At 32.4% G+C, this 24,149-nt stretch overlaps 1 protein-coding gene across 1 annotated transcript; it reads left to right on the top strand.

Annotated features, from left to right (window-relative positions):
• Positions 1–1,065: 1,065 nt before the first annotated feature.
• Positions 1,066–23,504, top strand: LOC134708298 (medium-chain specific acyl-CoA dehydrogenase, mitochondrial-like). Its single transcript, XM_063568734.1, has 13 exons — positions 1,066–1,141; positions 3,434–3,536; positions 4,871–4,968; positions 5,734–5,803; positions 14,693–14,793; positions 15,217–15,297; positions 16,046–16,285; positions 17,230–17,301; positions 17,907–17,975; positions 19,489–19,584; positions 20,113–20,289; positions 22,405–22,476; positions 23,220–23,504. Exons 1-13 carry the CDS (start codon positions 1,121–1,123, stop codon positions 23,292–23,294), a joined length of 1,275 nt encoding a protein of 424 aa, XP_063424804.1. The 5' UTR covers positions 1,066–1,120; the 3' UTR covers positions 23,295–23,504.
• The last annotated feature ends 645 nt before the right edge of the window (positions 23,505–24,149 follow it).

Genomic DNA, 24,149 nt, shown 5'->3' with positions numbered 1-24,149 from the left:
ATAAATCACTGTAGCATTATTACCTTGCAAGTCAAAAATGCAGCTTCTTTTAATCAGGCCAATCCGTAATCATCATGTAACCTTTAGTTTTACCTTTAGGGAGAGTTGGTTGTTCATATATTCATCCAGACCATTCATAAATCAGAAAAGAATGACCACCTTGTGTGTTAACAAGGGAGGCCTTACATGAATATGTTTAAACTATCACATGAATCAAACAGATCTTGAAAAGTGCGGTTGCACGTGCTCCCTATCTATTTGTGTTTATTTTTGTGATTGTATCAGGTTATGAGAACATCGGCAGTGTTCAGAGGTCATCTCGCTGACTTATTCGGTGTCATTTCGTCTATAGTGCACATGAAATGCTGATATATTATAATAGCGAGCCAATGAATGTTCACTGATTGTTCCTGTCAGATCATCTCAGTTGACCTTTAATATTCTTAATATACAAATGTATATGCGTTTTAGTATCAACGGTTATAAATAAGATATCCGAAATTTGTTCAAATCAATATACGTGAAAAGGCAATGTGCATTATTAACATACATATACGGCTTATTTTATCATGTCTCTTGGTTATAAAAAAAAAAGTATTCATATAATGTTACATAGACTGCTTACCGATTGAAAGGCTTAAATAAACTTATGGCACTCACACCACATCTTCCTATATCTATTATAAATACCATAACCCGCAGCACTATAAAGTAGATGATTTTTACTTCAGTATTTCGAATATCTAGGACTATTTATAAAATATTCGGTAATGTTAAAATTGTTATTCCCAGAAGAAAAAAGAAAAACTGGCCTTGTTTTAATTTAAGCCATGATACTTTTATTCAGTTACTGCTTCTACTAGGCCATTTATAGATAAAATCTGAAACCCTCATAAATCACATGTATACGGCACCCTGCTTGGTTCTTACAAAGAGCTGTACTTAAGTCGTAAAGACCATATGCAATTAGGGGTGCCTAGTATTGTACTTGCTGAAATTACTTGGTATTAAGCTAGCGCTCAATGGGACGTTGCTGTTCTAGGGTATTAATTATGTACTTATGTTATTAGTTGTATCTCTGGTGTAAGTCATGTGACTACAGTTTTAAGTTTTGAAAAAAATGGCAATGTCGTTGTCGAAGGTAACTTATCATTGTTTATATATTCCTTAAATATTTTGAAAAGCTTACGATACATGTGAACATATAGCACATATGCTGGTTTTGTTCGTACTAATTTTCTTTGTATAATATTAAACACAACAACATTGGTTTGGTAGAACTACACGACCACAATTTGGCATAAACTGACAAATTTATGTAATATGAACATGATGAGTTGCATAATTTCCAGTCGGTTTTTGAGTTGTTCTATATATGCTTACGATCAACACTTTTAAAATGCATTTGAAGATATGAATTATAAGAACAATATATCGCTTGCACTGGTGTGAGGTTGACTTTGGTCTCCTGACTTTTACATAACACTGCAAGTTTTGATTATATAAATATTTGATATGACATTACAGCTGGTCTCTAGAAATACCACAATGCACCTCCATTTTCTCAGATAGTATCTTAGTAGAAACATTTTAACCTTAAGAATTACATTATGTAAAACCTTAATAAGCAAATTTGTTAAAATTAATCGTTTCTTTTGCTTATGTCTAATAAAAAAACATACCCTGTTTACACGGTTTACATAGCTGCAAAAACGTAGCTCTATTGTCCTTTTGATTTTTTTTTGGTCCGCAAAAATCATCAAAAGGACCTTAAGAGCTACGTTTTCGCAGCTACGGTTTTCAATGGTTTAAGAACAAAACCTAACAGATTTTTTGTAATTTCTGAACAAGCACTTTTTGAAACTGTTTCCCCCTTGAAATTGGTGACAACCATCATAACACAGACAATACATGTAATAATGATTGGTTCATTCATTTGTAATTACAATTATCTAAATTACATAAATATATAAAAAAAAAAAAGATGTGGTATGATTGCCCATGAAACAACTCTCCACAACAGAACAAAATGACACAGAAAATAACAACTAAATGGCCTTCAACAATGAGCAAAGCCAATACCGCATAGTCAGCTATAAAAGGCCAAGAAATGACAATGTAAAACAATTCACACAAGAAAACTCAGGCCTTATTTATATAAGTAGTATACATGTAATAAAGTTTGGTTAATTACATTTATCTGAATCACATAAATTTAAAAAAGAAGATGTGGTACATTTATGATTGCCAATGAGACAACTCTCCACAAGAGACCAAAATGACACAGAAATTAACAACTATATGTCACCATACAGCCTTCAACAATGAGCAAAGACCATACCCCAAAGTCAGCTACAATAGGCCCTGAAACGAAAATGTAAAATAATTCAAACAAGAACACTAAAAGACTTTATATTTATATAAAAAAAAAAATGAAACATCTCAATATATATACAAGTACATGTCAATTAAATAAGAATACAGAGGAAGTTTTTAGGTTTTATCAGTTAGTTGTTGTTCAATGTTAAAATAATATTTAAATAAGGGTATATAGTCATTTAATTTTTTATTCATACATTTGTATGATGAAAACATAATCTTTCAGTCAGTTTAATGGAAGTTTGGAGCTGGCATGTCAGTTAACCGCTAGTAGTCTGTTGTTATTTATGTATTATTGTCATTTTGTTTATTTTTCTTTGGTTACATCTTCTGACATCAGACTCAGACTTCTCTTTAACTGAATTTTAATGTGCGTATTGTTATGCGTTTACTTTTCTACATTGGTTAGAGGTATAGGGGGGGGGTTGAGATCTCACAAACATGTTTAACCCCGCCGCATTTTTGCGTCTGTCCCAAGTCAGGAGCCTCTGGCCTTTGTTAGTCTTGTATTATTTTAATTTTAGTTTCTTGTGTACAATTTGGAAATTAGTATGGCGTTCATTTTCACTGGACTAGTATCTATTTGTTTAGGGGCCAGCTGAAGGACGCCTCCGGATGCAGGAATTTCTCGCTACATTGAAGACCTGTTGGTGACCTTCCCTTTTTTTTTTTATTTGGTCGGGTTGTTGTCTTTTTGACACATTCCCCATTTCCATTCTCAATTTTATGATAGACCTCCACTAACATGACTAATGAACATGCATACATGTACATGTACAATTTATGTCATGTATGTAGTCTTTTTGAAGGTACACAAATGTACATGTAGATCAAAAATGCATTTCTCAAAATGTTTTTGACTGATTTTAACTGCTAATTTAGAAACTAGAGGACAAAAAAAAACATAGTTTGCATAATTTTTTTATTGTTTCTTTTATTATTAACTCATGAAAAGTAGGTCACCAAAATCAAGAAATAAAAGACTATTTATCCAGCTATCAGCTTATGTGAAAAAAAAATACTGAAGAGATTTACTTTGTATGGTTTTTTTTAGGTGTCTCAAGGATTGATTCGACAAGGAAAGCAAAGCTTATGTAAAGCAGCTAGAGCCTTTGGAACAGTTCCAGACACAGCAAATTCCAGAGGTTTCTCTTTTGGTAATATACAATAATGTATTAGTACTGAAGTGTTTCTATCAAAACATTGGAACAAAAACATAGAACAATGTTGTTATGTATGATTCTTACATTTTGTCATTAACTGTTGGACTTGTGTAAATATTTAAGTTTTTTAAAGACATGACATATATGCAAAATTCCTTTTTTTTTTTTTTTCGAAAAAGAAGTACTTTTCAGTATTATCATTCCCTAATTTATTCTTATCCTTTGTGACAGTTTTAATTGACCATGCTTTGTTGCAATTCTTTACCATGTTTATGCATCCTAGAATATTCCAATCCTAACCAAAACTATCATCAGAAAGTAATGTGACTGTTACACTTATTTTTCCTTCCAGAGTCTGACCAAACATCTACCCTAAAACTACAAACATAAATAATTTATTTTCCCATCAGGTCCCCAAGATTAGCAGTATAGTTACACCTAAATCAAACTCTTCATCTACATTTTCAAGTTGTATGACCCCAGCAATTAAGCATACTAGGCATAATCTGACCCTAATTCCAACTCTTCATTTCCGAGTTACCAGATATTGACTCTGATTTACTCTTCAACAATAAGTAATCTTATCAGATATTGACTCTGATTTACTCTTCAACAATAAGTAATCTTATCAGATATAGACTTTGATTAACTCCTCAACAATGAGAAGTATTACCATAATCCTTACCATTACAGCGGTCAGAGTTATTGAGACCTTACACATTTTACAGTTAAAGTTACATTTACATTTTAGTATCTTACAATGTATATATGGTGAATTCTGCATTAAAGAGAACAATATTTTTTTTACTTTTGTGCACTAGTCATGTGGAGGTTAAGACGGTTTCCAAAATTCCACTTACTATCATGTCCAAGTGCATTTGCCCTTGGTCTCTTTTCCATTTTAATGACTTGTATTATTTATTCCTTCAACTTATTTTTATGGATAAGAGACGAGGTGGACCTCTGTTAGCAAACTATTTCCATTCTTCATTTAATATGGTGAATTAATAAATTATTAAACTATTTTTGCTGGCACTCTGGCATGGCAGAAATAAAAACCAAAGAACAAATAATAACCATAACAATTGTTTTATGTTGTGACATTTTATATGATACAAATGTATATATATTCTATGATATTATATTCTCTTCATGTGAATTGAAATTTTGATTTTATCTTCATTATATGTTTATGTGTTAAGAATCAGAATGTATTGTGTATTAATGTCATTATGTCCCGTCAGGGGCCCTTAATTGGAAAATAAAGAACTTTGAACTTTATAAAGAAATATCTGACATTGAGAATGAGCTCAAACCCTCTATTTCAGATTTATCAGATGAACAGAAAGAATATCAACAGACTGCAAGAAAGTTTGCCAGAGAAGAAATCATACCAGTCGCAGCACATCATGATCAAACAGGGGAGGTAAGAAACACAGCCTGAATAATCATAATTCTAATGCAACATTGTTTGTAATGTTCATTTTGATTGGATAACGTCACCAATTTTCATGGCATCAATTGGCAATTGATGCTATGAAAACGTACAGGCAAGCGCAGACGACATATGGCAGATTTTAAATGTATGAATTGACAATGTTTTCTGTCAGTTTCATTAGAATGGAGATAACTGTATATTGTATTTTCAGCTCTGTGGCATCAATTGGTGATTTAATGGTCACAAATTAAGTTTACTGGTAACACAGTTTTATGATAAAATAAGTGAGCTGATGAAAAAATTAAGCAGAAACTGAACTTGTAAATGTGTTATCTTTTTTTGAAATTTGAGCAAGTTTATAAAAAAAAACAACACTGCAAAACAAACCAACACAATTTGAGCTTTCAAAAGCCATTTGTTGATCATATGATAAGGGGTCTAAAGGGGGAGACTCACATCATAAGAACATATTTTGAAAGGTTACTTAACAGTATTCAAACATTTTAGTTTTATATTTGCAAATAGATATAAACAAAAATGATTTTATATTAGAAATTATGGGCAATAAATAACATGTTTTTTACCAATTTTTGTTAATTTTTACATGACAAATACCAAAATTAAGTTACAATGTGAATCATTTAAAAATGAGAGATTTTTTAATGTTTCGGGTTTTTTTTAGGTTGTCGGTTTAGGTTGAATGAGGTCTGAAACTAATTTTGTAACATATAATCATAATGTTTCTATTTACAGTATCCCTGGGAAGTTGTAAAGAAGGCATGGGAACTCGGATTAGTCAACATGCACATACCTCAGGAATATGGTAAGTAGATGAGGTTACATATATATATATATGCATGGGAACTATGATTAGTCAACATGCACATACCTCAGGAATATGGTAAGTAGATAAGGTTACATGGGAACTAGGATTAGTCAACATGCACATATCTCAGGAATATGGTAAGTAGATGAGGTTACATGGGAACTAGGATTAGTCAACATGCACATATCTCAGGAATATGGTAAGTAGATGAGGTTACATGGGAACTAGGATTAGTCAACATGCACATACCTCAGGAATATTGTAAGTAGATGAGGTTACATGGGAACTAGGATTAGTCAACATGCACATACCTCAGGAATATGGTAAGTAGATGAGGTTACATATATATATATATGCATGGGAACTATGATAAGCCAACATGCACATACCTCAGGAATATGGTAAGTAGATAAGGTTACATGGGAACTAGGATTAGTCAACATGCACATATCTCAGGAATATGGTAAGTAGATGAGGTTACATGGGAACTAGGATTAGTCAACATGCACATACCTCAGGAATATGGTAAGTAGATGAGGTTACATGGGAACTAGGATTAGTCAACATGCACATACCTCAGGAATATGGTAAGTAGATGAGGTTACATGGGAACTAGGATTAGTCAACATGCACATACCTCAGGAATATGGTAAGTAGATGAGGTTACATGGGAACTAGGATTAGTCAACATGCACATACCTCAGGAATATGGTAAGTAGATGAGGTTACATGGGAACTAGGATTAGTCAACATGCACATACCTCAGGAATATGGTAAGTAGATGAGGTTACATGGGAACTAGGATTAGTCAACATGCACATATCTCAGGAATATGGTAAGTAGATGAAGTTACATGGGAACTAGGATTAGTCAACATGCACATACCTCAGGAATATGGTAAGTAGATGAGGTTACATGGGAACTAGGATTAGTCAACATGCACATACCTCAGGAATATGGTAAGTAGATGAGGTTACATGGGAACTAGGATTAGTCAACATGCACATACCTCAGGAATATGGTAAGTAGATGAGGTTACATGGGAACTAGGATTAGTCAACATGCACATACCTCAGGAATATGGTAAGTAGATGAGGTTACATGGGAACTAGGATTAGTCAACATGCACATATCTCAGGAATATGGTAAGTAGATGAAGTTACATGGGAACTAGGATTAGTCAACATGCACATACCTCAGGAATATGGTAAGTAGATGAGGTTACATGGGAACTAGGATTAGTCAACATGCACATATCTCAGGAATATGGTAAGTAGATGAAGTTACATGGGAACTAGGATTAGTCAACATGCACATACCTCAGGAATATGGTAAGTAGATGAGGTTACATGGGAACTAGGATGAGTTAACATGCACATACCTCAGGAATATGGTAAGCAGATGAATTGTAATCAGATTTTTCAGTGCCTCAGAATCAGTGTGCCGAAAAACCTATATCATCTAAATGTCAAACACTGTCACATATTTTCAGTTGTACACATTCGATTTAAGGATGTATTCTTCTGATGTTTCAGTCTCGTTGAAATCTAGTTCTAGAATTATAACCAAAATATGTGATACAAGCGAAAAATGACAAAGTATTGAAAATTTGATATAATCAAACTTTTCTGTGAAAAAATTGTGTATTTACAATGAGTAATTTTTTAGTAATCAATTTTTATTAGTTAAATAGATATAGGAAGATGTGGTGTGAGTGCCAATGAGACAACTCTCCATCCAAATAACAATTTTAAAAGTAAATCATTATAGGTTAAAGTACGACCTTCAACAAGGAGCCTTGGCTCACACCGAACAACAAGCTATAAAGGGCCCCAAAATTACTAGTGTAAAACCATTCAAACGGGAAAACCAATGGTCTAATTAACATTAATTTTGTACCATGAATGTATGATATTTTATATTTTAATACTTTATGATGTATTTAGATTAGTAGTTATTGTTGCAAACTCCATTAGAAATATAAAGTGAAATCATTTTTGGAATAAGGGAAAGGGTGAGATGAAAAAAAGGGGGGGTAAATTTTTCTTATTTCATATTTCAAAATGAAAAAGAAATTTCTTCAAATATTTGTGAGAGGATTAATATTCAACAGCATAGTGAATTGCTCAAAAAAAAAGTAAAAAAAAAAATTTAAGTTCATTACAACAATTCATTCTGTGTCAGAAACCTTTACTGTGTCAACTATTTTATTGTTCAAATCAAATGGAATAGACACAAGTTTTTCAACATAGTTCCATCTTCTCTGTATTTTATTACCAATCAAGTCAGTCTTTTTAGCCAAATTTTTGAGAAAATGGGTGAAGGCTACAAGAAATGATTTAACAGAAAAATGCACATCCCATATCCAACTGATATCCCTTTTTAGCTCACCTGGCCCGAAGGGCCAAGTGAGCTTTTCTCATCACTTGGCGTCCGTCGTCGTCGGCGTCCGTCGTCGTTAACTTTTACAAAAATCTTCTCCTCTGAAACTACTGGGCCAAATCAAACCAAACTTGGCCACAATCATCATTGGGGTATCTAGTTTAAAAAATGTGTGGCTTGACCTGGTCAACCAACCAAGATGGCCGCCACGGCTAAAAATAGAACAAAGGGGTAAAATGCAGTTTTTGGCTTATAACTCAAAAACCAAAGCATTTAGAGCAAATCTGACATGGGGTAAAAATGTTTATCAGGTCAAGATCTATCTGCCCTGAAATTTTCAGATGAATCGGTCAATCGGTTGTTGGGTTGCTGCCCCTGAATTGGTAATTTTGAAGAAATTTTGCTGTTTTTGGTTATTATCTTGAATATTATTATAGTTAAAGATAAACTGTAAACAGCAATAATGTTCAGCAAAGTAAGATCTACAAATAAGTCAACATGACCAAAAAGGAGTTATTGCCCTTTATAGTCAATTTTTAACCATTTTTCGTTAATTAAAGTAATCTTTTACAAAAATCTTCTCCTCTGAAACTACTTGGCCAAATTAATCCAAACTTGGCCACAATCATCTTTGGGGTATCTAGTTTAAAAAATGTGTGGCGTGACCTGGTCAACCAACCTAGATGGCCGCCACGGCTAAAAATAGAACAAAGGGGTAAAATGCAGTTTTTGGCTTATAACTCAAAAACCAAAGCATTTTGAGGAAATCTGACATGGAATAAAAATGTTTATCAGGTCAAGATCTATCTGCTCTAAAATTTTCAGATGAATCCGTCAATCGGTTGTTGGGTTGCTGCCCCTGAATTGGTAATTTTGAGGAAATTTTGCTGTTTTTGGTTATTATCTTGAATATTATTATAGATAGAGATAAACTGTAAACAGCAATAATGTTCAGCAAAGTAAGATCTACAAATAAGTCAACATGACCAAAATGGTCAGTTGACCCGTTTAGGAGTTATTGCCCTTTATAGTCAATTTTTAACCATTTTTCGTTAATTAAAGTAATCTTTTACAAAAATCTTCTCCTCTGAAACTACTTGGCCAAATTAATCCAAACTTGGCCACAATCATCTTTGGGGTATCTAGTTTAAAAAATGTGTCAGATGACCTGGCCATTCAACCAAGATGGCCGCCACGGCTAAAAATAGAACATAGGGGTAAAATGCAGTTTTTTGCTTATAACTATGAAACCAAAGCATCTAGAGCAAATCTGACAAGAAGTTAAATTGTTAATCAAGTCAATATCTATCTGCCCTGAATTTTTCAGATGAATTGGACAACTGGTTGTTGGGTTGCTGCCCTCCAATTGGTAATTTTTAAAGAAATTTTGCCGTTTTTGGTTATCTTGAATACTATTATAGATAGCGATAAACTGTAAACAGCAATAATGTTCAGCAAAGTAAGATCTACAAATAAGTCAACATGACCTAAATGGTCAATTGACCCCTTAAGGAGTTATTGCCCTTTATAGTCAATTTTTAACAATTTTCATTAATTTGGTAAATTTATGTAAATTTTTACCAAATATAGTTCTCTGTTACTAATGGGCAAAGTTCATGAAATTTTTACCAAATATAGTTCTCTGTTACTAATGGGCAAAGTTCATGATAGATATAATTGTAAGAAGCAAAATCGTTCAGTAAAGTAAGAACTTCAAACACATCACCATCACCAAAATACAATTTTGTCATGAATCCATTTGTGTCCTTTGTTTAATATGCACATAGACCAAGGTGAGCGACACAGGCTCTTTAGAGCCTCTAGTTTCCTTTCAAATTTCTTAGATATGTTTATTCATAACAAAAAAGTTGAAAAAATATGAATTTTAAAACTAAGAAAAATCACAAATTTATAAAATTGACAGCATGGTAAATTTGACACAAATAAAGCATCAATATATGATAAAACTTTCGTATATTAACACCAACCTATAATTTTTTTGTGGTCGTATATTGTTATTAGCTCACCTGGCCCGAAGGGCCAAGTGAGCTTTTCTCATCACTTGGCGTCCGTCGTCCGTCGTCGTCGTCTGTCGTCGTTAACTTTTACAAAAATCTTCTCCTCTGAAACTACTGGGCCAAATCAAACCAAACTTGGCCACAATCATCATTGGGGTATCTAGTTTAAAAAATGTGTGGCGTGACCCGGTCAACCAACCAAGATGGCCGCCACGGCTAAAAATAGAACATAGGGGTAAAATGCAGTTTTTGGCTTATAACTCAAAAACCAAAGCATTTAGAGCAAATCTGACATGGGGTAAAAATGTTTATCAGGTCAAGATCTATCTGCCCTGAAATTTTCAGATGAATCGGTCAATCGGTTGTTGGGTTGCTGCGCCTGAATTGGTAATTTTGAAGAAATTTTGCTGTTTTTGGTTATTATCTTGAATATTATTATAGTTAGAGATAAACTGTAAACAGCAATAATGTTCAGCAAAGTAAGATCTACAAATAAGTCAACATGACCAAAATGGTCAGTTGACCCGTTTAGGAGTTATTGCCCTTTATAGTCAATTTTTAACCATTTTTCGTTAATTAAAGTAATCTTTTACAAAAATCTTCTCCTCTGAAACTACTTGGCCAAATTAATCCAAACTTGGCCACAATCATCTTTGGGGTATCAAGTTTAAAAAATGTGTGGCGTGACCTGGTCAACCAACCAAGATGGCCGCCACGGCTAAAAATAGAACAAAGGAGTAAAATGCAGTTTTTGGCTTATAACTCAAAAACCAAAGCATTTTGAGGAAATCTGACATGGGATAAAAATGGATTTCAGGTCAAGATCTATCTGCCCTAAAATTTTCAGATGAATCGGTCAATCGGTTGTTGGGTTGCTGCCCCTGAATTTGTAATTTTGAGGAAATTTTGCTGTTTTTGGTTATTATCTTGAATATTATTATAGATAGAGATAAATTGTAAACAGCAATAATGTTCAGCAAAATAAGATCTACAAATAAGTCAACATGACCAAAATGGTCAGTTGACCCATTTAGGAGTTATTGCCCTTTATAGTCAATTTTTAACCATTTTTCGTAAATTAAAGTAATCTTTTACAAAAATCTTCTCCTCTGAAACTACTTGGCCAAATTAATCCAAACTTGGCCACAATCATCTTTGGGGTATCTAGTTTAAAAAATGTGTGGCGTGACCTGGTCAACCAACCAAGATGGCCGCCACCACTAAAAATAGAACATAGGGGTAAAATGCAGTTTTTGGCATATAACTCAGAAACCAAAGCATTTTGAGGAAATCTGACATGGGATAAAAATGTTTATCAGGTCAAGAACTATCTGCCCTGAAATTTTCAGATGAATCGGTCAATCGGTTGTTGGGTTGCTGCCCCTGAATTGGTAATTTTGAGGAAATTTTGCTGTTTTTGGTTATTATCTTGAATATTATTATAGATAGAGATAAATTGTAAACAGCAATAATGTTCAGCAAAGTAAGATCTACAAATAAGTCAACATGACCAAAATGGTCAGTTGACCCCTTTAGGAGTTATTGCCCTTTATAGTCAATCTTTAACCATTTTTCATAAATCTAAGTAATCTTTTACAAAATCTCCACTGAAACTACTAGGCCACAATCATATTTGGGGTATCTAGTTTGAAAAATGTGTCCGATGACCTGGCCATTCAACCAAGATGGCCGCCACGGCTAAAAATAGAACATAGGGGTAAAATGCAGTTTTTTGCTTATAACTATGAAACCAAAGCATCTAGAGCAAATCTGACAAGACGTTAAATTGTTAATCAAGTCAATATCTATCTGCCCTGAATTTTTCAGATGAATTGGACAACTGGTTGTTGGGTAGCTGCCCTCCAATTGGTAATTTTTAAAGAAATTTTGCCGTTTTTGGTTATCTTGAATACTATTATAGATAGCGATAAACTGTAAACAGCAATAATGTTCAGCAAAGTAAGATCTACAAATAAGTCAACATGACCTAAATGGTCAATTGACCCCTTAGGAGTTATTGCCCTTTATAGTCAATTTTTAACAATTTTCATTAATTTGGTAAATTTATGTAAATTTTTACCAAATATAGTTCTCTGTTACTAATGGGCAAAGTTCATGATAGATATAATTGTAAGAAGCAAAATCGTTCAGTAAAGTAAGAACTTCAAACACATCACCATCACCAAAATACAATTTTGTCATGAATCCATTTGTGTCCTTTGTTTGATATGCACATAGACCAAGGTGAGCGACACAGGCTCTTTAGAGCCTCTAGTCATGTCGTTGTCGTCCCAAGACCGATGGTTTCCAGATAATAACTTTAGTATTAGTAAATATAAATCAATAAAATTTTAACACAATGTTTATAACCACTAAAGGAAGTTTAAGATTGATTTTGGGGGTTATGGTCCCTAAGGTTTAGGATAAAGGGGCCCAAAGTGGCCCAAAACAAACATTTATCTAGTGTCAAGACAATTTGTTGTGTATAAGAATTTCAATTGTTCTGAAATTGAACCACAATGTTAGATACCATAAGTAGTAGGTTGGGATATATTTTAAGGGTTACGGGGCAACAGTCTAGGAATAAAAGGGCCATAAAGGGGGCCAAAACCAGAATTTTTGTAGTTTCAAGACAATAAATTGGAGTTATCTTTCTTTGTCCAGAATGGTTGTTGAATCACCTAAAACCAATGGTTGATGAAATCTTCTTTGAAAATTGGAGTTATCTTTCCTTGTCCAGAATAATTATTGAATTAACTAAAATCAATGCTACATGTATATACAATATACAATTTAATATTCACTTTTACTACCAACTGATAAATTAAAGCAACCTTTACTATTCAGTGATTACAAGCACTTTGATGACCATTCTAGGGTTATGCCCTTTTCAAGTGGAAAAATTGATTTTTTTTCGCTTCTGTTCTCGTAACTTAAGTTTTTCTCAACTAAATTTAATGAAATGTGTATATAATGCATATTACCTCTAAATTCAGTTTAAGTTCATTTTTGGGCAGCTTCACTTTTACAGTTCTTGAGTTATGTCCCTTTATAAAGTTATATGCTAGCAGGGGCATCATCTGTGTCCCTTTGGACATATTCCCCATTTATTTTTTAGTTTTAGAAGTTACTATTAATTAACATTAATTTTGTACCATGAATGTATGATATTTTATGTTTTAATACTTTATGATGTATTTAGATTAGTAGTTATTGTTGCAAACTCCATTAGAAATATAAAGTGAAATCATTTTTGGAATAAGGGAAAGGGTGAGATGAAAAAAAGGGGGGGGGGGGGTAAATTTTTCTTATTTCATATTTCAAAAATGAAAAAGAAATGTCTTCAAATGTTTGTCAGAGTATTGATATTCAACAGCATAGTGATTTGCTCCAAAAAAAATTAAAAAAAAAATTTAAGTTCATTAGAACAAATCATTCTGTGTCAGAAACCTATACTGTGTCAACTATTTAATCACAATCCAAATTCAAAGCTGTATCAAGCTTGAATGTTGTGTCCATACTTGCCCCAACGGTTCAGGGTTCGACCTCTGTGGTCATATAAAGCTGCGCCCTGCAGAGCATCTGGTTTGAATTGAAATTTATTCAGATTGGTCCACTTCATCTTTATTAAATGTATGAAAAAAAGTTTAATTGCGGAACTGTGATTTTTTTCATGATAATAGCAAAAAAATGGGTAAAAATTTATTAAAAACGGGAAAACCTCAAAATTGGGTACTTTCTAAGGGTTCTAGCAAAAATAGCAGTACACCACCATATGATATTTTTTACTATTATTTTTTTACAGTCACATGGTCATATAAATCCAAAAATCAGGTTAAGAAAAAAATCTAGAAATTTTAAGCGCCTCAGAGGTGTACATCCATAATATCCATCAATGACTGGAAATATACTTATTGAGTAATAGCTCAAAGTACATCTTATTCTCGATAACTTAATTGATAAATAAAAATACAACAGGGAAAGGAGAAATAAATGAAAGATGTAAAAAATGAAACAGAAAATTAAAAATATTGGTTTACTAAAATAGGATTTGAGTAATCGCCATATGATCAATGTAAACAATGGTCAAGTGTTGAAATATTAAGAAGGCTCTGAACAACTCTTTGTCAAGACTTGTTGTAAAACATTTCAATATTGATTTTTAAATAGGAATCAACCAAAACAGAAAAAAAAGAAAGAACAACAAGAACTAGAAAAAATCCTCAATTCAAGATAGACATATTATGGTTGGAGCTTATCCAGGAAAAAATGTAAAAGGGGTCGGAAATCACATTTTTGTTAAACCCACCAACAAAAATTAAATATTACATCTGTAACAGAATTGCATTTGTTTCAACCTCTTTTGCCTATATAAAAACATATGATGTCTTGGCACTCATATACATCTATTTCTTGGAATACACCTTAAGAAAAATTAACACATGATTTGGTTTGTTTTCATGTGAATCTGTGTATCTTTATTTAGGTGGACTTGGTTTAGGAACTTTTGAATCATGTATAGTAACAGAAGAAATATCCTACGGATGTACAGGTTTTCAGACTGCCATAGAAGCCAATTCATTAGGGGTATGTATGCTGTAAGAAGTTGTCTAACATATATTTGTGATAATTATAGTGGAGACTTAAAGACATTGGTCTTAATTATCTATTTGAAATAAGCCAGCCAAAATATATTACATTCTCTACAGAACAAGAGTTCAAGACAGAAGGGTGATGATAAGAGTGTTTTGAAATAGTATACAAAATCGTCTAAAGAAATTTGGCTTAAAGTATTTCAAATAATGTTATTCTACTTTTCATGGGTTTTTTTTTACTTTGTAAAAGACATATATTTTAATAGTGTTTGTGTTTTTTCAGAAAAAAAATTGAAGAATTAATTTTGATTTTAATGAATATATTTCTAATTGAGAATGTGGCAGGTTGAAACATGTTTGCCTTGGACAGTGGTGTAACAGTAAGCTTACTCATGCATTGTTTATATTATTACAGGAAATGCCTGTGATATTAGCCGGAAACCCAGAACAAAAGAAGAAATATTTAGGTAGAATGTTAGAGGAACCTCTCATGTGTGTAGGTGTATACAGATATTTCTTGTTCAATATATTTTAGTGAAAATGTTATTTAAGTGAGAAAATAGTACTTTTTGAAAAACAGTTTAAAAAAATAAGACCTACAACTGTGATATAAAACTGTGCAAATTGTTATCTGGATTATGGTAGCAAAAACAACCCTTAAAGTGTTTTAGACACTTCAAAATGATAAAATAAAAAATTACACCAAATTATTTGGGAAAAAAGAATTAAGATAATTTGAAAAGTGAGAAAAGGGCAGTGGACAAACTTATATTTTGACAGTCCTGAAAAATTTACTTCATGATATAAAATAGAGATATGAAGAAGTTTGACAATGAAACAAATATCTAACAAGATATAAAAGATATGAACTCATTTTGATCAGTTATGACTATATCTAATATCAAAATCCCTTGTATTTAATTCAGCTTTAAAGTAAACTTGTAGTAAACATTACATTTAGGTGGGTCTCATTGGGGTCTGAGCGTGACTCAGGATTTCCGATTTTTTGTAAGCGTGACATGTGAAAGTCAAACAATTGTGTCCTGAAAACAGGAAATGAGGTCTAGCGGGACCCAGGAAATGGCAAAAAATGAGAATTGCTTACGTATAGAGTGTAAGCAGGATAAGGGAATCTAAGAAAACAGTAAGCTGGATTCGGGATCGGACCCCCCCCCCCCCCCCCCCCCCCCAATGAGACCCCCATTTAGTCTTCTCTATAGATTTTTGTTTATTTTCTACATTAGGCATACTGTGTAACAGAGCCAGTCGCTGGTTCAGATGTCTCAGGTATCAAAACTAAGGCAGAGAAAAAAGGGGATCATTATGTACTGAATGGTCAGAAGATGTGGATTACAAATGGTGGAGTAGCTAACTGGTATTTTGTATTAGCTAGGACAAATCCTGATCCTAAATGTCCGGCTGGCAAAGCCTTTACAGGGTTTATTGTAGACAGGGATTCACCTGGGGTCACAGTGGGTAGAAAGGTGAGTAAAGATGGGCAGAATTCAGGGTTAATTCTGTGAAGGATTATTTTTTAGTTGCTGTTATTTTTATAGCCAATAATTGATGGTGCAGATTCAAAAAAAATTTGGAAGATTTATTATAGAGATTTATAAGATATCACACACCGTATCGACCCTCAACCAATATAATCCCTCGAGTAGAGCTCTTGGGATTATATTGGTGTCTCCGATTGATATGGATGCGATATTGAAAACACCATATGATATTTTCTATTTATTCATCTTATGTTATGCTATGGTAAAAGTGAAATGATATACTGATCATTTATTTCTGTTTATAAAATGGTAAGGAATGTTTTAGTTTTTATAAAATAGACAACAAGAGAGTCGTGGTGTAGTGGTTAGTGCATCAGACTACTAACACAAAGGTTCCTGGTTCAATTCCCGTTTCGGGATGAAATTTTCAGGAATTGGATTTTTCAGCTTCCCTTGACACCATTTGCAAGGGTGGTTTTGAAGAAACAATGATAGTCTGTTGGAAGAAGACAATACAGGGCTGACCAATGTTAAGAGAGAGCCACTATAAATAAATATGTTAGTCTTGTATGATTTTTAATTTTAGTTTCTTGTGTATTATTGGGAGTTTAGTATGACATCCATTATCACTGTACTAGTATACATATTTTTTAAGGGGCCAGCTGACAAACACCTACGGCTGCGCAGGTATCTTGCTACATTGAAGACCCATTGGTAGTCTTCGGCTGTTGTCTGCTCTAAGGTCGGGTTGGTGTTGCTTTGACACATTCCCCATCATCTTTCACTATTTATAAAACTAGCGTACAAGATTACTTCAGGAGAGGAACAATTTATCTTATTGGTCATTTTCTGCAGTTTATTTGATGTTTTGTATCTGTTCTCATTTGTTCATTTAGATGATAAATATGTGATAATTTTTACGTTTTTAGGAAATAAATATGGGACAAAGAGCATCAGACACCAGAGGTATAACATTTGAAGATGTACTGGTACCAGCAGAGGTGGGTTATAAAATTTTTATTACAATAGTAGTGTAACTTTACATGTATCTAATGCCAATAAACTGAACCATTATTTTGTTGCTAACCAATCAAACAAGGCAGAACTCGCACCCGCAAAGTGGAAAGGGATTAATATAAGTTGCAAAACTTGTTTCCCAATCCACTGTAAATAAATATGTTTAAACTAAACATGAGATCATCTTCAAGTAGAGATTAATATCTGGTTCTTGTGTATCTCAGTCAACAGATTAGATTTGGCTGTCAACTAATTGAATATATAAATATATATGTATATACTGTTTTGATTTGATGACAGTTTTTTTTTGGGGGGGGGGGGGGTGGGGGGGTATTTAAAACTACTCTCATGCCACTTTTATATCTGGAAAAGTGTTCATGTGGTAAGGAAAATGGTCAAGGCTAAAATATGTTGAGCCTTTATTTTTCACTAAAACTTTACAAATCTTTGGCATGATCAGTAAATCAAATTTCTTCTTATATATAATTATATAAAGATTTGATATTTGAGTTGAATTAATGAATGAGACACAAACACTTTCAAAGTAGACTCTGTTCACCTCAATATGTATTTTTTGTTTTGTGTACAGAATGTTCTTGGACAAGAAGGCCTTGGATTTAGATTAGCAATGGGAGCCTTTGACAAGACCAGACCACCTGTGAGTTGTATTTTAAAATGTAGTTAAAATCAATTCAATTCAAATTATTAATTAATCAGTGGAGAATATTCCAATGGGACAGTAACCCAACGTCATCCAGAATTAAACATGATCAACTACTGACAGGTGTCTATTTCAAAAGATAAGTCATCAAATCTCTGAAAATGACCATAAAGCACATACTGGGGATACAAGGAAAACTTAATGTTGGTGGATATTTAATTTCGTGGTTTTGCTGAAGTCTGCATACATGCCTATGGGAAATTTGTCATTTGTTAAACATTTAAAGTTGTTGTGCACCTGTACCCACCTGTACCCACAAATTCCTTGAAAGTTGGTATTCAACAAACAATAATGTATCCATCGTAAACAATTTTGTAAAAGTGGCCAAAGATAAAAAAAAAAAAAAAAAAAAAAAAAAAGCTATCCAAACAAACAATGAGATGCATGAATAGAAATTTCATATGCTAGAAATTTCCATACAGTCTATGCAAACTATGCTTGAGATTCATAGATTTCTTCCTATAAAAACCTTGTTTAATATTCAGGTTTTTATTTTTAGGTCATTTTCTATGTAACATAAGATTAATAGGAAAGTGATTTGATCCTAAAATGATTGTAATTACCCAATTTTCATCTGACCTTAAGCTTGATTTACCTTTAATTTTTTCACATCATGATTGATAAATATATGTCCTTTTTTCCCAGGGACTTCAATATATTCTGAATAAAACTGATAATCTATCCCATAATGTTTAACTCAACATAGTTAAAAAGCCTGAACAAGGATGAATTATACTGGACTTATAAATAACTTACTTATATCACTTGTCTCCATTTTGAGCAAACCTAAAGTGTATGACAATACGAAGTTAGGCTGATATCTATTATTTGAATCAATAATTGGTTTTCAAATTTTATAGATTTGAAGTAAACAAATTTTCATTTTCTTGATAAATGAAAACTTAATAAAACGAGACATCACTCATTTGTCATAGAAATGTGAATAATTATGCCCCATTTATTGGCATTATGTTTTCTAGTCTATGGGTCCGTTCTTTCATTTGTCCGTCAGTCCGTTCCTCCCTCCCTCTGTCCCGCTTCAGGTAAAAGTTTTTAGTCAAGGTAGTTTTTGATGAAGTTGAAGTCCAATCAATTTGAAACTTAGTACACATGTTCCCTATGATAAGATCCTTCTAAGGTTAATGCCAAATAAGGGATTTCCCCCCATTTTCGAGTTCCACTGAATATAGAAAATTTTAGTGCGGATGGAGCATCCGTGTACTATGGACACATTCTTGTTAGTTACAGTGATCTTTAAGAAGTTGTGCTATGATGGTGAAAGTCAAAGGGCATCTAGGATTGTGATTAAGGAATTCAAATTGAATACCCCTTTTCAAAAAATAAATCAATCTTTGTGAAATACATGAAGTTTAACTTGCATAATATTCCATGTGTTAGAAACCTATAAATGTGTTGTATTAAATATATAACTGTTTTTGTTAATTGATAGGTTGCTTCAGGTGCTGTGGGTTTGGCACAGAGAGCATTTGATGAGGCTACTAAATATTCTATGGAAAGGAAAACCTTTGGCAAACTTATCTGTGAGGTAGGTAGCAGTTATTGGTAATTGAGATAATGTAAACTCTTAGAAAAAGAGAAAAATAATTGAGGAAGATGTCTAAGGAAAGAAATGAATTAGAATAGCATGAACATGTTCTGGTGTCTGAACATGCATTCAATTTGCTACTGGACTTTATGCAACCATCCATTATCATCAAGGACCTTGGTGGTTGAGTGTTCTAAGTAGTTATTACTGTAATCACTAGCGTTTGTGAGTTTAAACCCCACTCCTGTGAGTGCACTCCACTCCAATCTTAACTGACTAGGATTGTCAGTTTTCCTATCAAAAGTCGTTTGTTTTCTCTGGGTACTATGGCTTCCTCCACCAATAAAAACCTGCTGCCACAAAGTAGCCTAAATGCGGTGCTTAAAAGTGGCGTTAAAACACCAAAAATCAAAAATTAAATCCATTATCATCATCTTCATATTTTAGACAGTAACAAACATGAAAAAATAGCATTCAAAATTGATGGTCTTCATTTGAAGTCAGTTAAAAAAAAAATTTTTTTTCCAGCACCAAGCTGTATCTTTCATGTTAGCTGATATGGCCATTGGTATAGAATCAGCAAGAATGGTAACCCAGCGTGCTGCCTGGGAGATTGACCAGGGAAGAAGAAATACTTACTATGCTTCTATAGCCAAATGTCTGGCTGGTGATGTGGCCAACAAAACGGCTTCAGATGCTGTTCAGGTACATGACTTTCAATACCTGTCTCATACAAGAAAAAAAATATACTGAAATATCTTATCAATAATGATTATAAAACATAAATACCTTAGCAACAACAGTGGCAAAACATAAATACCTAAAAGTAACAACAGTGGCAAAACATAAATACTTTAGCAATAACAGTGGTAAAACATAAACACCTTAGCAATAACAGTGGTAAAACATAAATACCTACTAGTAATATCAGTGGTAGTACATAAATACCTCCTAGTAATATCAGTAGTAAAACATAAATACCTACTAGTAATAACAGTGGTAAAACATAAATACCTATTAGTAATATCAGTTGTAAAACATAAATACCTACTAGTAATAACAGTGGTAAAACATAAATACCTTCCAGTAATAACAGTGGTAAAACATAAATACCTACTAGCAATAACAGTGGTAAAACATAAATACCTATTAGTAATAACAGTGGTAAAACATAAATACCTATTAGTAATATCAGTAGTAAAACATAAAATACCTACTAGTAATAACAGTGGTAAAACATAAATACCTACTAGTAATAACAGTGGTAAAACATAAATACCTACTAGCAATAACAGTGGTAAAACATAAATACCTATTAGTAATATCAGTAGTAAAACATAAAATAACTTCTAGTAATAACAGTGGTAAAACATAAATACCTACTAGTAATATCAGTAGTAAAACATAAATACCTACTAGTAATAACAGTGGTAAAACATAAATACCTAATAGTAATAACAGTGGTAAAACATAAATACCTATTAGTAATATCAGTAGTAAAACATAAATACCTACTAGTAATATCAGTAGTAAAACATAAATACCTACTAGTAATATCAGTAGTAAAACATAAATACCTACTAGTAATATCAGTAGTAAAACATAAATACCTACTAGTAATAACAGTGGTAAAACAAAAAAACTTATAGCAATAACAATGGTAAAACATAAATACCTAATAGCAAAAACAGTGGTTAAACATAAATACCTAATAGCAATAACAGTGGTAAAACATAAATACCTATTAGTAATAACAGTGGTAGTACATAAATACCTACTAGTAATAACAGTGGTAAAACATAAATACCTTATAGCAATAACAGTGGTAAAACATAAATACCTATTAGTAATTACAGTGGTAGTACATAAATACCTACTAGTTCTAACAGTGGTAAAACATAAATACCTAATAGCAATAACAGTGGTAAAACATAAATACCTATTAGTAATAACAGTGGTAGTACATAAATACCTACTAGTAATAACAGTGGTAAAACATAAATGCCTTATAGCAATAACAGTGGTAAAACATAAATACCTAATAGCAAAAACAATGGTAAAACAAAAATACCTACTAGTAATAACAGTGGTAAAACATAAATACCTTATAGCAATAACAGTGGTAAAACATAAATACCTAATAGCAAAAACAATGGTTAAACATAAATACCTAATAGTTATAACAGTGGTAGTACATAAATACCTACTAGTTCTAACAGTGGTAAAACATAAATACCTAATAGAAAAAACAGTGGTAAAACATAAATACCTATTAGTAATAACAGTGGTAGTACATAAATACCTATTAGCAATAACAGTGGTAAAACATAAATACCTTATAGGAATAACAGTGGTTAAACATAAATACCTAATAGCAATAACAGTGGTAAAACATAAATACCTTTTAGTAATAACAGTGGTAGTACATAAATACCTACTAGTTCTAACAGTGGTAAAACATAAATACCTAATAGCAAAAACAGTGGTAAAACATAAATACCTTATAGCAAAAACAGTGGTTAAACATAAATACCTTATAGCAAAAACAGTGGTTAAACATAAATACCTTATAGCAAAAACAGTGGTTAAACATAAATAACTTATAGCAAAAATAGTGGTAAAACATAAATACCTTATAGCAAAAACAGTGGTTAAACATAAAATTATAGCAATAACAATAATCTTTTAGAAGTTAGTTAGTTCCCATGTATACCCTCACTATGATATAAATTGTGGTTTATCTTCAGTCATTTGTTCTATCACACTTTTCTTTAAACCTTACATAAATAACTATGTTTTAAATATTCCTGCTTGTTTTAGATTTTTGGTGGAAATGGATTTAACTCGGAATATCCAGTAGAGAAATTGATGAGAGATGCTAAAATTTATCAGGTAAAAATGTCTTTTAATGTACTAACAGAAAAACTACCAATTGAATTAAGGAAAAGAGAGGATATTGTGTATTAATTCATAGTATTGGATGCTGGGGATATTTTTCAGTGGCAAATATTACATTCATATACCTATAAATGAGAACAAGTTTTTTTTATGTAAATTTGAACTGTTTTTTGTATTAGACAGATATTTTAAGTTGCTTAGTCATACATTTTAAAGTGCCAGTTCATAAGGTGACAGTCTTGGAAGACATGACCATTCTTTGTACTATCTCCAATATGGATTAGTTGAGTAGCAGCAAATACCTGTTTTGACCCTGCCAGGAATAAAACCCAAGATCTACAACAAGAGCGACAAGAACAAGACCACCAAGTTTTAATGATGTGAAATTCTAACATGAAATGAATTAACCAAAACCAAAGAAATTTATATTGCTGTTCTTCTTCTTTAAGTCAGTATGTCTTATAACCTATAGCAAAAGCTGATCTTCATTGCAAAACTATAGATAGATGTACATGTACATGCAGGATGGTTTTAGAAAATATGATTTTGCAATAACAAAGATCCAAATTGGTAATAAGAAATTGATGCATGGTAAGATTTGTATTTGAGAAAAAGTATATTCTACACTAACAATAAAAGTGAACAAAATATCATAGTTTTCCTAGTAACGACTTTGACTCTATAGGATGTGATCTGTTAATTAACTCAATTTGAATAACTGTTTTGTTTTATTTTAGATATATGAGGGTACAGCACAGATCCAGCGTATTATAATTTCCAGGGAACACTTAAACAAAGCTGCACAAGGATAATAATCTCTGGGAATCAAAATGAATCTTACGTGGTTGAACAATCATTTAGTTATTTAAAAAGAACAAAGTTTATGACATATTTGATGGAAAAGATAAGAATGAGACCAGATACTAAACTGTTTATTTATTATGTTGATTTATTTTAAATGTATAACTTAATTTAATTGATAACATAACAAATTGCATGATAATTGTTACAAATGAACAACACATATCTCTTATTTATACAGTATCATTTTAAGTTAAATAGTTTATTTAATATTAATATATACATACAGTACAAACATAGTTTTTTATTCATTTCTCCAAGGGAAAAAAACATTTTTTTGGTTCACAGGTAAAATTATATCTATTTTTTTTGTATTTAATTATTATTTATATCGAAGTTGATAAGCCTTTCATTATTTGTTGGTATTTAACTTGTTTCTATGCTGAAATATTATTTTGGATTGATGTTTATTTTGGAAATTAGTATGGCGTTCATTATCACTGAACTAGTATATTTTTGTTTAGGGACCAGCTGAAGGACGCCTCTGGGTGTTGGAATTTCTCGCTTCATTGAAGACCTGTTGGTGACCTTCTGCTGTTGTTTTTTTTTTCTACGGTGGGGTTGTTGTCTCTTTGACACATTCCCCATTTTCATTCTCAATTTTATTATGTAATTTCTTTGTATTCCTTTTAATTTTTAGCTCACCTGGCCCGAAGGGCCAAGTGAGCTTTTCTCATCACTTTGCGTCCGGCGTCGTCGTCCGTCGTCGTCCGTCGTTAACTTTTACAAAAATCTTCTCCTCTGAAACTACTGGGCCAAATTTAACCAAACTTGGCCACAATCATCATTGGGGTATCTAGTTTAAA

The sequence above is a fragment of the Mytilus trossulus genome, chromosome 2 (assembly GCF_036588685.1).
Source record: "Mytilus trossulus isolate FHL-02 chromosome 2, PNRI_Mtr1.1.1.hap1, whole genome shotgun sequence".
Taxonomy (NCBI): Eukaryota; Metazoa; Mollusca; class Bivalvia; order Mytilida; family Mytilidae; genus Mytilus; species Mytilus trossulus.
This window is presented reverse-complemented; position numbering and strand designations above follow the sequence as displayed.